The sequence below is a fragment of the Babylonia areolata genome, chromosome 23, assembly GCF_041734735.1.
Source record: "Babylonia areolata isolate BAREFJ2019XMU chromosome 23, ASM4173473v1, whole genome shotgun sequence".
NCBI lineage: Eukaryota > Metazoa > Mollusca > Gastropoda > Neogastropoda > Buccinidae > Babylonia > Babylonia areolata.
In genome coordinates, this window is record NC_134898.1 from 10,325,019 (window position 1) to 10,339,770 (window position 14,752).

Sequence of the window (14,752 nt, forward strand, 5' to 3'; positions counted from 1 at the left end):
CTGGGAGGGGCGCTCACTCAGTCTGGCTCCGCGACTAAGCCATTATTGTCGTCAGTAGGGGGCTTAGTAGGTGGTGTCCTAAGTACGTTAAATCAGAACAGGCACCACTGAACACCACCGAAGTGACTCAGCAGTAGTGCAGGGTCTCCTCTGGTGTGCGGCCTCCTCGTGACCTAACATCGATAGTTCCCTGCGGACTGCCGACGGTGGAACTGTGACGGACGAAGCCGGGTGTGGCCGTGTATGAGGGAATCTAAGTGAGCGGCGTGGGAGTAATGCCACTGAAATGGTGCAGATGATGGAGCAGCAAAATAGAAAATAATAATAATAATATCAAATCAAATCAAATCAAATCATCTCCATGTACAGCCACCGGTGTAGTGACTTCACAATCCACACGGAGTCCAGGGCTCGGCATAGTAGAAGGCGGTGCTCAATCCTTTTCTTCCTCCGTTTTAACCTTCCTCAGCCAGTCAGGTGCCCATTCACACCTATCAATCAATCAATCAATCAAAAAACACTTTATTAATCCACATGGAAATTAAGTTGTGCAATCACAGGTTCGTTGTAAACACTGGCATAAAATCATCATGCGCAACATAAGAAGAGATTAACACTAGTCAAATAAGAATTCCCAATAGCTGACGATTGACTAACCCCCCCTCCGCACACACACATACTCATGTTAAGACAATAGGGTATTGCACAACAATATTTACAAATGAAAACATCCAACAAAAAAGGTATAGATTACTAAAAAATGACATGCGCGCACGCACGCACGCACGCACACACACACACACACACACACACACACACACACACACACACACACACACACACACACGTTGAGACCAGAAGGTATTGTACAACAATACATTAGTAACAACATCAAGGGAATAAATCGTATAAGTAAAATGCACACACACACACACACACACACACACACACACACACACACACACACACACACACACACACACACACTCACTCACTCACTCACTCACACACACACACTCACACACACACATACAACATATGCATGCACATAACATAATAAAATTAGTACATTAACATTAAGATACATGAAATCCAAGTAAAATAAGAAAATAATTAAAAATCACTTCCGATCACACACACACACACACAGAAATGCTTGCCCGCGCTCACCCGCTCAGTCCTACATGCACGCATAATGTCTGCTCCCATGCACTCGTCTGCTGGTGAAGTTCAGGTGTTGCTGTGGCGAGGGGGCTTGGGGGGGGGGGGGGGGGGGGGGGGGGGAGGGTTCACTCATGAGTTAGTGTGTTGGATGTTTTGATTGTGTGCGCGAATGGCTGTAGGAATAAATGAATTAATGTAGCGAGATGTTCTTGCGCGTGGAGCTCTGAACCTACCACTCATGTCTGGTTGAAACGAGGAAAACGGGACTGAAATGCCCCCCCCCCCCTCCAAGGAAACGAGGCCTCGAACCCTGATCACTGGTGAACACTGGATCACAAGTCCAACGCCTAACCGACTCTGTCACGGAGCTTCAAAAAAAAATCAAAAAAACACCTATTTGTATTTGTATTTCTTTTCATCACAACAGATTTCTCCGTGTGAAATTCGGGCTGCTCTCCCCAGGGAGAGCGCGTCGCTACACTACAGCGCCACCTATTTTTTGTATTTTTTCCTGTGTGCAGTTTTATTTGTTTTTTTCTATCGAAGTGGATTTTTCTATAGAATTTTGCCAGGAACAACCCTTTTGTTGCCGTGGGTTCTTTTACGTGCGATAAATGCATGCTGCACACGGGACCTCGGTTTATCGTCTCATCCGAATGACTAGCGTCCAGACCACCACTCAAGGTCTAGTGGAGGGGGAGAAAATATCGGCGGCTGAGCCGTGATTCGAACCAGCGCGCTCAGATTCTCTCGCTTCCTAGGCGGACGCGTTACCTCTAGGCCATCACTCCACTAATACATACCCATCAAAGACAATTGAATTACGTAAAACAAAGTTTCCTCCAACAAGAAGAAATATGTATGATTTTGTCAACACAGTCACAGACTTTCTCGTAATATCTCATGGAATCAACATGTTTACGAATACTTATTGCTTTATGTTATTTTGTTGTGGAATTGTCAGTATTCAGAGCAAAGTTATGTTTTTTACTTTCTAATATATACAAGTGACTTTTTTTTCTGTGTAAACCTTTGTATGAATAAAAGAAAAAGAAAGACACTGAAAATGCTACCCATTCCAAAGATGCGTTGAACACGACGTGTGTAAAATTTCTCTCTCTCTTTGTTTTTTTCTTCCTACATATTTCATCTTAAGTTATCAAAGGAAAATGTTCAACCTGTGCACGTCTTCCTGTGTAATGTTGACTATGCCCTCATCATGCCAACATTGTTTACTATTGCTCCTGCTGTATGGAACTATCCTGTGGATGTGTGTGTGTGTGTGTGTCTGTGTGTGTGTGCGTGCGTGCGTGCGTGTGTGTGTGCGTGTGTGTGTGTGTCTGTCTCTGTCTCTGTGTGTGTGTGTGTGTGTGGTGTGCGTGCGTGCGTGTGTGTGTGTATGTGTCTGTGTCTGTGTCTGCGTGTGTGTTAGTAATTTTAAAAGAAATGTTTTATTTCTTGTAAAAATTTTTAAAAAAACCAACAACAAAAACCAAGCAACGAGACGTACAGCCTTGGCATCGCCTTTCGGCCCGACCCTTGCCACCTGTGCACGTGCAACGCGTCTCACGTGGGGGCACCGCAGGGCGTGGTGGAGTGTGCCCGCATCCGGTGCCCGCCCAAGCCCAAGTACTGCACCAACCTCGTGACGCGCGAGGGCGAGTGTTGCCCCGTCTGCGAAGGTGAAAAAAAAAGAAACCTTGGGGTGGTTGGAAAGCACAGTTGCAGTATGATGATGATGATGATGATGATAATGATGATATAACTTTCATTTATATTTGTATTTGTATTTATTTTTATCACAACAGATTTCTCTGTGTGAAATCCCGGTGGGCTGCTCTCCTCAGCGAGAACGCGTCGCTACACTACAGCGCCACCCACCCCCACACACCCCTTTTTTTTTTCTTTTTTTTTCCCCGCGTGTAGTTTTATTTGTTTTTCCTATCGAAGTGCCTTTCTCTACAGAATTTTGCCAGGTGCAACCCTTTTGTTGCCGTGGGCTCTTTTACGTGCGCTAAGTGCATGCTAGCACACGGGACTTCGGTTTATCGTCTCAACCGAATGACTAGCGTTCAGACCACCACTGAAGGTCAAGTGGAGGGGGGGAAAAAATATCGGCGGCTGAGCCGTGATTCGAACCAGCGTGCTCAGATTCTCCCGCTTCCTAGACGGACGCGTTACCTCTAGGCCATCACTCCACAGAAGCGCCTATCATAGCTTAGGAAACCCTGAGAGCTTTACAAAACACGGAGTCATTTGCACAACAGGCTGCCTTCTTAGGTAGAGCCGACTGACAGCTGTCATGTGGCACTGAGTAATGATAGGAGTAGTGGCTGCAGAAGCAGCAGCAAAAGTAATACTGGGTGGTAGACGGGAAGCAGTCTCAAAGAGGTGTCCATGCATGCGGACAGATCCATATATGCTGCACCACAATTGCTGTGAAAAAAAGGGGCACCAGTAGTCGTAGCAGCAGCAGCAGCAGCAGTAGTAGTTGTTGTCACGGTAACACCAGCAACAGAAGCAGCAGCAGTAGCAGCAGTAGAAGTAGCAGTACCAGAAACAGTAGTAGTAAATGCAGCAGCAGCAGCAGCAGTAGTATGGAATTAGTAGTAGTAGCAGTAGCAGTTTTTAGAGCACCAGTAGCAGCTGCAGCACTAACTACTACTACTGTAACTGTTGATGCTGCTGTTGCGCATATGAAAAAGTGTGCGTGTGCGTGTGTGTGTGCGTGCGTGTGCGTGAGTGCGTACGTGCGTATGTATGCACATGTATGTGTTCAAAATTCTACTGTAATCTGTGTTTGTGTATGATTTTCGATTTATGTTTGCATCCGTTTATGTACTTATGCGTGTGCCGTGTGTGTGTGTGTGTTGTGTTGTGTGTGTGTTGTGCTGTGTGTGTGTGTGTGTGTGTGTGTGTGTGTGTGTGTGTGTGTGTGTGTTGTGTGTGATTTGTGGTTACAGAGGACCCGGGCGTTGCTGTTTGTGCGGGAAACTACACATGTAAGTGAATAATCTGTTTTTAGGATTTCGCCTGTCCTCCTCCCCATTATCCCTACCCGGCCCTACACAAACACACACACACACACACACACACACACACACACAGATGTGCATGCCTCCACCTCTCCCATTGTGTACTCCGACAACAGTAAACCATGCATGGTCTTCTTCACTGATGCTTGCTCAAGTGTGGCGAAAAACGTTCACTCTGAGCACGAACGACAATCCATGACTATTTTACTAACTTTTCATGGGTTTCCATACTTTAATAGTGCATTACTTCCCCTCGGCCATACTGAGACATCACTGACGACCAGTAACTCAACGCATCAGAACAGATTTGTCCGGGGTTTTTTGACTCACTTGTGTAAACAAAGTGAGTCTATGTTTTAACTCGGTGTTCGGTTGTCTGTGTGTCCGTGGTAAACTTTAACATTGACATTTTCTCTGCAAATACTTTGTCAGTTGACACCAAATTTGGCATAAAAATAGGAAAAATTCAGTTCTTTCCAGTCATCTTGTTTAAAACAATATGCACCTCTGGGATGGGCACAAAATTTTTTTTTAAAAAAGAAGCCTAATTATATGCAAACTGCATTTACTGTTATATTTATAATTTTTGTATTCTCTAAACTTGGCACTTTGACCTCTTATTCTGACACAACAACAAGAGGAGTCATTATTATAGTTTTTTGTTCAAACAGGAACTTCTTTTGCTAAGCATGGAATTTTTATTTATTTTGCAAACGTTTTGGTGCAGATAGTAAAAAAAGGGAAATTACTCTGTAATTAATGCTAGGGGACTTAATTTATCACAAGTGAGTCTTGAAGGCCTTGCTTCTCTTGTTTTTGTTTGTTTGTGTGTGTGTGTGTGTGTGGGGGGTTAATGTTTTTTTGTTTGGTTGGTTGGTTGTTTGTTGTTGTTTTTGTTTTGTTTTGTTTTTGTTTTGTTTTGTTTGTTTTTTTTGTGTGTGTTTTTTTTTTTTTTGTTTGTTTTGTTTTGTTTTGTTTGTGTGTTGTTGTTTTTTTTGGGGGGGTCCGGGCGTTTTGGTTTTTTTTTTCGGTTTGTGTGTGTGTGTGTGTTTGTTTGTTTAGGTGATTGCGGGGTGGGGTAATCGAAAGTCATCTCCTTTAGTACATCTAAAAATTGAAAGATCCTTTTGTCAGTACCCTGACGAGTTACAACATTTCAAAGCTGCCACAACCAACTTGAGTCTCGATTGGAACGGATTTTTCTGTAATTTAAGAAATAATGGGGTATTTTGGGGGTGGGGGGTGGGGGGGGGGTTAGGTTCCCCCCCCCCTTTCTCTCTCTCTCTCTCTCTCTCTCTCTCTCTCTCTCTCTCTCTTCTTTTTTTTGTACACAAGGTTATATTTCGACATTTCACGACATCAGTGTGATTCAACATTCACAGAGCAAAACATATGGTCCATCAATGAACATCGAAAAAAAATCATTAACCTGTTGAGACACAAGGGTTATTTTTCAATATGATAATACTTATAATAGTAATAATAAGATGAAGAACAATAACAAAATAATAAAGAACAAGAAAAAAGGAAATATTGACAATGATACCAAATGTCACATCATGGCATGTATTCATGATGATAAAGCTTCAAGGAGCTCCAGAGTTTCTTTTATAAAGTGTTATTAAAGGATTAATGTAATTACAAATTACCTGCGGCAGCGTACTTCTTTTATCAAATCTTAGTTAGATATGGTTGCTGTCCATGGTTTGTGTCTGGGAGCCGTAATATGTCGTTTTGATCAAATCGAGATTCTTATAACGAGCGGCGTTTCCGGTGATACTAGATGTAGATCTGAAAGTAGCAAAGTTGTACTATTTTTTTCCATTCCTCCGTTGCCGTTTTATCCGTCTTTATAATACGTACGCTTTTACGGCCACGAACAGACAGCAGAAAAGCAATGGGCGTGTCCATCTGTCCGTGTTCGGTATGAAACCAAGCGGAATTCCATAGACCCGAAAAAACTTGTGCGAAAACCACTTGCGAAGAAGTTATGTATAACTTTTGCATGCGCAGAAAAGAGAGAGAGAGAGAGAGAGCGGTTCATCCATAGACAATAAATTTGCCCGCCAGTTTTGTCCGAAACCATAGCGCCGATACAATGGAAGCAAGCGTCCTGTGAGAATTTTGAATGCAGCCTTTTTGTCGTGGGAGAAGAGAAATGAAGCAAAGACGAAGAATCTAATTTGAATGAACGACATTTTGAACTTCTGGCAGCAGCAGTTGCTTACTGTATAACTTATCAAGGAGTTTGGTTTGAATGGATATCTCTTCAAGAAATACACGCGGTTAATGATGAAACTGTACTCAAGTAACGCACCTGGTAAAGGGGGTTCTCATCAAACATGCGCAACCCCCAAGTCGAGAAGGGATCTGCCCAAAGATTGGAAAAGATTAGCTTGCAAGTCAAAACCTACGCTCCCTCGTGCGAAAGAAAAGTTTCACAGCAAAATTCGTGCGAAATTCGGGTCTTTTAATTCCTGAATTGACCCTGTGAATTTTCAAAAAGGCTAATGCGATTTTTTTTTTCCATCGATTGTTCAGATCTAATAATTTATGTTTCACCCGCTGTACGCTTGCAGATCCCCACTTCACCAACTGCCCCAGAAAGCAGGTGGTGGTGGAGGTAGACTCTAAAGACACCAATCTGGCCACGGTGGTGAACCTCGGCCTGGAGGCCCAGGACTGTAAAGGAGACCCCCTGGATGTGATGTACTCCATGGAGAAGGTGACGGCCGGCAAGGGAGAGGACAACTTCCAGCTGCTGACCGCCACCTCGGCCAGGGACGACAAGGGCAACTTTGCCCAGTGCGCTTTTCACATCAGGATCCATGGTATGGGGAGGGAGTGGGAGTGAGGGTGGTGATGGTGGTGGTGAAAGATGTTGTTGTCGCTGTTGTTTTGTTGTGCTCTTACGTCCTTTCGTTTAGCTCACTCAGGACAGCTTCTCTTCTACTTGTCTCTACCCCCCTGCTCCACCACCCCTACCCCCCTCCACTGATGTCCAGTGGGTGTCCGAATAGCCCTGCCTATAGCTTTCGTCGTTAGAACCCGTTAGAAATGCGGTATTCGTGTCTTTATCCACATCTTCAATGTGAGAACCTTCCCCTTTAATGTGGTTCGTCCGTCGGGATCAACGAAGACCATCTAGTCATCCTAGGGGTGGGTGGGTTGGGCTCTGTGGGTGCGCAGATGACTGGTCAGGCCAATCCGCGCCCGGAAGGTTCTGACGCAGTGTGGACAGGGGATGGTGGCGGCTGTCGGGGACTTGCTGTCACTGCTTTTCCTGGCCTGCCTGCGTTGCTCTGCTGCAGCGATTCTGTTGGCCTCGATTTGGCGCCTTTGTGGACAGCTGAACGCCACTTTGGTCTGTCCATTGCATTCAGCTCCCATGTGTCGTGGCTGATGTTGAAGGCCTTCAGAGAAGCTTTCAGAGTGTCTTTGAAGCGCTTCTTTTGGCCTCCATGGGAGCGCTTGCCATGTTGGAGTTCACCGTACAGCAGTTTCTTGGGGAGCCGGTGGTCTGGCATGCGAACTACATGGCCTGCCCAGCGCAGCTGGGCCTGCATCAAGATGGTGTAGATGCTGGGCAAGTTTGCACGAGTGAGCACCTCTGTGTCAGGGATCTTCTCTTGCCACTTTATGCCGAGAAGTATTCTGAGGCTGGTGGTGTGGAAGTGGTTCAGCTTTTAGGCGTGGCGTTTGTAAACCGTCCATGATTCACATCCATAGAGCAGTGTGGTGAGAACTATGGCCTTGTATACTTTGAGCTTCGTTTCCAGGGTGATGCCTCTCATGTTCCAAACGTTCTTATGGAGTCTGCCGAAGGCAGCGCTGGCTTTGGCGAGTCTGGCATTCACCTCGTTGTCGATGACAACTGTGCGAGAGAGTGTACTGCCCAGGTATGTGAACTTGTCCACCGCATTCAGTCGTTGCCCGTTCAGTTGATGAAGATGTTTGGTTCAACGTAAGGCTTTCCTGGAGCTGGCTGATGCATCACCTCAGTCTTCTTTGTGCTGATTGTGAGGCCAAAGTTGTCACAGGCAGCAGAGAACTTGTCGACGCTGTGTTGCATGTCAGCTTCGGAGGCAGCATTGAGAGCGCAGTCATCAGCAAACAGGAAGTCGTTGAAGTGTCTGTCCTCACCTTGGTTTTTGCTTGAAGCCTCCTGAGGTTGAAGAGTGAGCCGTCTGTGCGGTACCTGATGCCAATGCCTACGTCAGCGTCTCTGAAGGCATCTGTCAGCATGGCTGAAAACATGAGACTGAACAGGGTGAGGGCAAGAACACACCCTTGCTTGACTCCGTTGGAGACAGGGAATGGTTCTGAAGTCTCTCCGTTGTCTTGGACTCGGGCCAGCATCCCATCGTGTAGTTGCCGTATGATGGTGATGAACTTTCTGGGACATCCGTACTTCGCCATGATTCTCCAAAGGCCATCTCTGCCAACAGTATCGAAGGCCTTGGTCAGATCGACATAGGTGGAGTAAAGGTCGGCGTTCTGTTCCAGACACTTCTCCTGGAGCTGCCTGGCAGCAAACACCATGTCGATAGTCCCGCGTTCTTTCCGGAAGCCACACTGGCTCTCTGGTAGGAGACCTTGCTCAAGGTGCGCTATGAGACGGTTGAGTAGCACTCTGGCCAGAGTCTTGCCTGCGACGGACAGCAGGGATATTCCACGATGGTTGTCACAGGCCTGACGATTTCCTTTGCGCTTGTACAGGTGTATGATGGAAGCGTCTTTGAAGTCCTGTGGAACTGCCTCATGCTGCCAGATGAGCTGGAATAGCTGATGAAGCTTCTCAGTCAGCGCCATACCACCTTCTTTGTAGACCTCAGCTGGAATGGAGTCTGAGCCAGGGGCTTTGCCATTGGATAGCAGACAGATAGCTTTCTGGGTCTCCTCCAAAGTTGGAATGGCATCCAACGACTCACTGACTGGCACCTGGGGGAGTCGGTCGATGGCTTCATCATTGATGGTGGAAGGGCGGTTCAGTACGCTGTCAAAGTGTTCAACCCATCTCTCAAGGATCCCTTCCTTGTCAGTGATTAGGGTAGAACCATCAGCACTGAGGAGTGGAGCAGATCCGGAGGTGGTGGGACCGTAGACTTATTTCAGGCCGTTATAGAAGTTCTTCATGTCGTTCCTGTCTGCAAAAGCCCTGGATCTCATCAGCTTTGTTGCTCAACCAGGAATCCTGCATCTGCCGCAGCTTCAGCTGGATGGTGCTGCGTGCACTCTTCAGTATGTCTTTCTTTGACTGTGACTTGGGATCTTCAATGTGGGCTCTGTAGGATTGGCGTTTGTCTTCCAGCAGCTGCTTGATCTCAGTGCAGTTCTCATCAAACCAGTCTTTGTGCTTCCTGGCAGAAGGCCCCAGGCACTCCATGGCAGTGTTGTACACCGTCTCACGCAGTGCGCCCCATGCTGCCTCCACATTCTGGTTGTCCAAGGCGTTCCTCCAGGGTGTCAGCAAAGCTCTGCTTGATGTTACATTGCTCCAGCTTGTTGACATTCAGGCGTTTGGGTGCCTTCATGCCCTGAGGCCGTCTCCTTTAATATGTTAATAATGTCAGCAGCGGTGACACGCCGCCCTCGTCTCTATTGTCGATCTTTCGGAGAGAGTGGGTAACGTCTGTCAACAACTGTAATTATATTGGATGCGCGCCCCCCAGACCCCACCCAAACAAATGTAAATCAGTGTGTGTGTGTGTTGTACACGTATATTAAATTGTTTCTCCCTGTTTTTGTCTCTCGGTTTTTCTGGGTGGGTGTGGCACTGTAAACGCACAACTTATGTACGTGTTGATTTTTTCATTTATTTATATTTATGCTTTACCTCATTTACACATTCATTCATTCATGATCATCAACTCCACGATCCACAGACCCTTACCCACCGGAGTTCCTGACCTGCCCCCTGGACATGGCGGTGCCCAAACTCGGCCCCGTGGAGTGGGAGGTGCCCATCGCCCGGGACAACGTGGGTCTGGCCAGGCCGCCCACCTCCCGCCGGAACCCAGGCATCAGGCTGGGCCCCGGACAGTATGTCGTGGAGTACCTGGCTGAGGACTTCCAGGGCAACAAGGCCATCTGCAAGTTCGTCATCACCGTGGGTAAGAAGAGTGCTTGTTAGTTTGTTTGGGTTGTGTACAAGTTCAATGTGTGTCTGCTGTTGCGTCGTTTACGAGTTTACTGAGACAATAAGGATGTATGAAGGTGGTAAGAGAGAAGCTTAATTTGTGTTTCATTTTTTGCAATGATGTCTTGCTGCTTGGACGCTGATTTTTGTGGGTTTTTTTGTTGTTGTTGTTTTTTTGGGTTTTTTTGTTTTGTTTGTTTGTTTGTTTTTTTCCATTACTTGCTTACTACCAGGCTTGCTTTGCAGGTTCATGATCGACTATTGTGGGTTGAGTTTTGTAAGTTCTCATCCTCACTGTGGTTAAGTCTTGGAAAGTTCTGCATCACTGCCTATGTCCTGCAAGCTCTCCTGCATAACTGTGTTTAACTCTTGCAAGCTCTCCTGCATCACTGTGGTTAACTCTTGCAAGCTCTCCTGCATCACTACGGGTAAGTCTTGCAAGTTCTCCCGCATCACTGCAGGTACCTCCTGCATCACTAAAGACTGCACATTTCTGATCACTGTGCAGAGGACTTGTTTGGTCAGCTGCATCAGTGTGGGGAAATTTAAGAGTTCCTGATCACTGGGTAAGCAAATGGAGTTTTCTTTTTCCGATAGAATCAGCTTTCTCGGTTTTTAAAGTATGTGTACTTGTCAGGGCTTTTGTTGCACTGTCGCAATAGTAAAAACAATTAGCATGTGTGTAAGTGTGTGTGTGTGTGTGTATGTGTGTGTGTGCACCCGCATGTGTCTTTTAAATAAACTGACAGACCATTCAGTTTATCTTGAAAATGTTACACTGCTTGTGCAGAAAAAGGCAATGGCTTCCTCCCTCATCCTGCGGACCATGATCACGACCATGATCACCCGATCCCCCAGACACTCCATCAGCATCAGTTAGATGGCCCCTCACACTCTTCCACCGCTATTGGTGTGGGTGTCGCCAGTTTACTCATCGTCATCGTCCTCATCGCTCTGGCTGCCTTTTTCTGGTGTCGGCAGCGTGGGGCCACCCAGAACTCCTCAGGAGTGGCCCAGCCGGGAATCGCCACACCCAACGGTCCAGGGTCCAGAGCAGCGAGATGGAACCTGAATGCGGCAGCCAGTTCTGGCGGGGTGCCGCAGTACTCTCTGCCCCCTCAGGAGGTGATGTCCCCACCTGTGTACAGCCAGGTGGACGACATGATCGCTGGGCTGGGCGCCACAGGCGGTCAGGAGGCTGGCGAGCTGCCTGTCAAGACCTCTCTCGCCTGAGCAAGGGTGGACAGGGTGCAGGGTGTACATAAGTAATGCCATCGCAGAGCTTACTAGTAAAGTTAGAGGGGATGATGCAAGGTGCAAAATGTAAATGCCAGTAGTTATAGTCATTGTAATGGCAGAGAGAAGGGGCAATGGGGACTAGCCAGCTAGGTATAATAAACATTGTCGTGGTATTCAGTAGGGATAACCTATGTCATAGTAGTGATGAGGGAATTGACGGGTATAAGGAGTGTTTAGTATAGTCATGGTGTTTTGGCAAAGGAGATGATTCGTTCAGTCATAGCAGTTGAACCTGTGATTGCTGTAGTGGAAGCGAGCAGAGGCAAAGGGGATTCTTTAAGTCATTGCAGTTCCGAGATGTAACAGTTCAACCTGTAATTGCTGTCGTGGTACTGAGCAGAGGAAGAGGGGAATCTTTTAGACATTGCAGTTGTGGTTGAATTGTAAGAGCCACAATGGTACTTGGGTCTGCATCTTTAAAAAAAACAAAAATAATGATAACGATTTTAATTTTGGGGGATTGGAGGAGTGGGCGTGGGGGGCTTCCTGTGAAAGACAATAAATAAAAATGTGATGTTTATAGCGTGCTAAATACAGGCTTAATTTGAGACCCGAATGAAGAGTAGCTATGGTAACTGTTTCAAATCCATTCTTTTTTTCTTCCTTTTAAAAACATTATATATATATAGTTTTGTTTTAATAATGCCTGAGAATGGATGAAAGTGAATGTCCACCATGAATAGCAATAACCTGATGGGTTCTTTTGTAGTTATTTGGCTATCAATGGTTGTTGGGGTTTTTTTTAAGTTAAAGAAAATGCTTCTGAAAATCTGACTCCATACTAAGAACTCAGTGTAAATAATTGTCATTTCCTTTATTTTTTGTGTCTTAAAATGTCTTGAGCCATATCTATTAATTTACTCAATTGTAAAGTGCAAAACTGTGACAATCCTGCAAAGCGCAAAAGGTTTAAGATGACTGAAAGTTGGGAACATACAATATTAATGATGTGAAAGGGTAATTATAATCTTTTGTTAACTTTCTGATATGTGTAGCACACTGTTTTGGCAATTTTTCTACATCTGATCGAGGTACTAGGTGTATTGTTTTGTACTGTTCAGTTCTGATCCATTGGAAAACATTTTCTGCCATGAAAAAATCATCTTTTTTACCACTTAATCTATACCATACTAGTATCAGGTGTTGGAAAGTGTACTTTCGTCCTTTAAAAGTGTTTTTTTTTTAATTTTATGAATGCACTGTTTCAGTCACTGTCAGTGATGTGCATACACTGCAACTGCAAGATTATGTACTTATTTCTTTTCATTTCTTTACATTTTTATATAGACCCATCATTCACGAAGAGCTTTAAGAACTGAGAACCACCACCAAACCAAATAAAAAAATTAAAAAAAAACAGGCTGTTTCTTCTGCAATAAACACACGCATGTTTTGAGCATGAAGAAACCTTGTTACCATGTCTACTCATCAGTGCTAACCAAGCTTGCAGAATATTCCATTCACATCCATGAACTGAACTGATCAACTGGTACCAGGTTAACCCCTTCTTTCCTTTCGATTGGAGTAAGGGGTTCTGTCAGTATGTAACTTGTGATAAACTGGGGCCCTTCAAAGTGCTAACTTCTTTTTAAAAGGTCAACACTGGTTTACCACAACTATTTTAGTGCTGGTTCAAGCACGTTATCATTTGCCTACCATTAATATGCACACAAATAGAAACAACTACCATTACCATAAAAAAATACAATAAAAATTATTAAAAAAAAACAAACAAAAACCCAGCAAACACACACAGGCATTGTAGGTTTTTTAAAATTTTTATTCAATACCATTTCCTTTTCAAATCCTCTGTTCAACATAACCAAACTCAATTCAAAACTAATACAAACAGCCACAGACTGGCTAAGGAGACAAAAACAACTGTAACAAACAACGGAAAGGGGTTTTCAAGTTGATCGTCTGTGTTATTCCTTTTAACAACAACAACAAAAATACGGCTGTTCCAAAAGGACCAGAAGAGTCTTAAGGCCAGTAGTACAATACGCAGATAATTTTCAGGCTGACATTAATACTGAAAAAATCTTTGTTTCAGTGCTAGAAATGAAATCAAAATTAAAAACCCTGCAGAATTCATTTTCTGGAGAATGGAGGCATGATAGTCAAACAAAAAAAAAAAAAAAAAAAAAAAAAAGAGGGTGTATTTGTCAAACTACCCATAATAATCTTTCAAAAATGGGGCCATGATAGTCAAACTATCCATAATAATGTCAAAATTCACAACCAAACAATGCATTTTCTTTCTGTTATCATTTCCCCCCCTCAGATTTTATTCTTTTTGTCAAGGGGAATACTTCTTTCAATAAGGGGGCAAAAAAAATGAACACATTCTCATTTCATTAGGCTTGAGGAAAACAAATTCTTTTGCTGGTTCAGAATAAATGTCCTGTCTGGGTGCCAAAATGAAAAAGGTTTGCAATGCTGAATAGAATTGATTCACACCAAGTCTACCTAAAGGGGAAAATGCTGGCAGTGGGAACTCCCAAAGCACTGGAGATTCAACTGGCTACTACAAAGATCAAGAAGACAGAAGGATCAATACTGAGTTCCATTTTGACAAAGTACAAAAAAAACAACAATACATTTACACGTTGGACATGAAGCTAACAAACCACGGCATACAATTCAGCGAACAACATCAAGTACCACCACACACAATGGGAGCAATACTCTTTATTCTTTCTCTTCCCCCCCAAAAAACAAAAGTATTTACCTTTTGGACAAATTTACAAGTACACTGAACATTTAGTCCTGAGTTTAGACCGACAGCCATGGCACAGTTTGCCACAACCTGACATATCAACTTCTTGACATGGACAAGTACGCAGAAGATCTCACATTGGTGCCTGCCTAAATCAGACGAAGGGAAGCTGTGGGTTACAATCATGGTTTGTTGTTTACACAACTAGAATGTAACATGACGGGATGAAACACACACACACAATTTCAAATGGAAAAGCCATCCTTTTCGTATTATTTCTCAAAAGCAGTACAGTAAACAAAAATAAATAAATGAACAAATTTCAAAAACCCGAGACAGGTAATTTGAGCAAGTGAGAAAAAAAAAATGGTGTGGGTTGTCACATCATTCTTGAGC

General features: G+C 44.5%; 1 protein-coding gene across 2 annotated transcripts in view; it reads left to right on the forward strand.

The window, feature by feature from the left end:
• Positions 1 to 12,983, forward strand: part of LOC143297862 (uncharacterized) — a 25,579-nt gene extending 12,596 nt beyond the window's left edge. For both annotated transcript variants that reach the window (XM_076610386.1, XM_076610387.1), the window contains exons 9-13: positions 2,662 to 2,846; positions 4,128 to 4,166; positions 6,779 to 7,030; positions 10,085 to 10,312; positions 11,129 to 12,983. In XM_076610386.1, the coding sequence (XP_076466501.1) occupies positions 2,662 to 2,846; positions 4,128 to 4,166; positions 6,779 to 7,030; positions 10,085 to 10,312; positions 11,129 to 11,571 (1,147 nt within the window). In that variant the 3' untranslated portion in view covers positions 11,572 to 12,983. The remainder of the gene's footprint in view (positions 1 to 2,661; positions 2,847 to 4,127; positions 4,167 to 6,778; positions 7,031 to 10,084; positions 10,313 to 11,128) is intronic.
• The last annotated feature ends 1,769 nt before the right edge of the window (positions 12,984 to 14,752 follow it).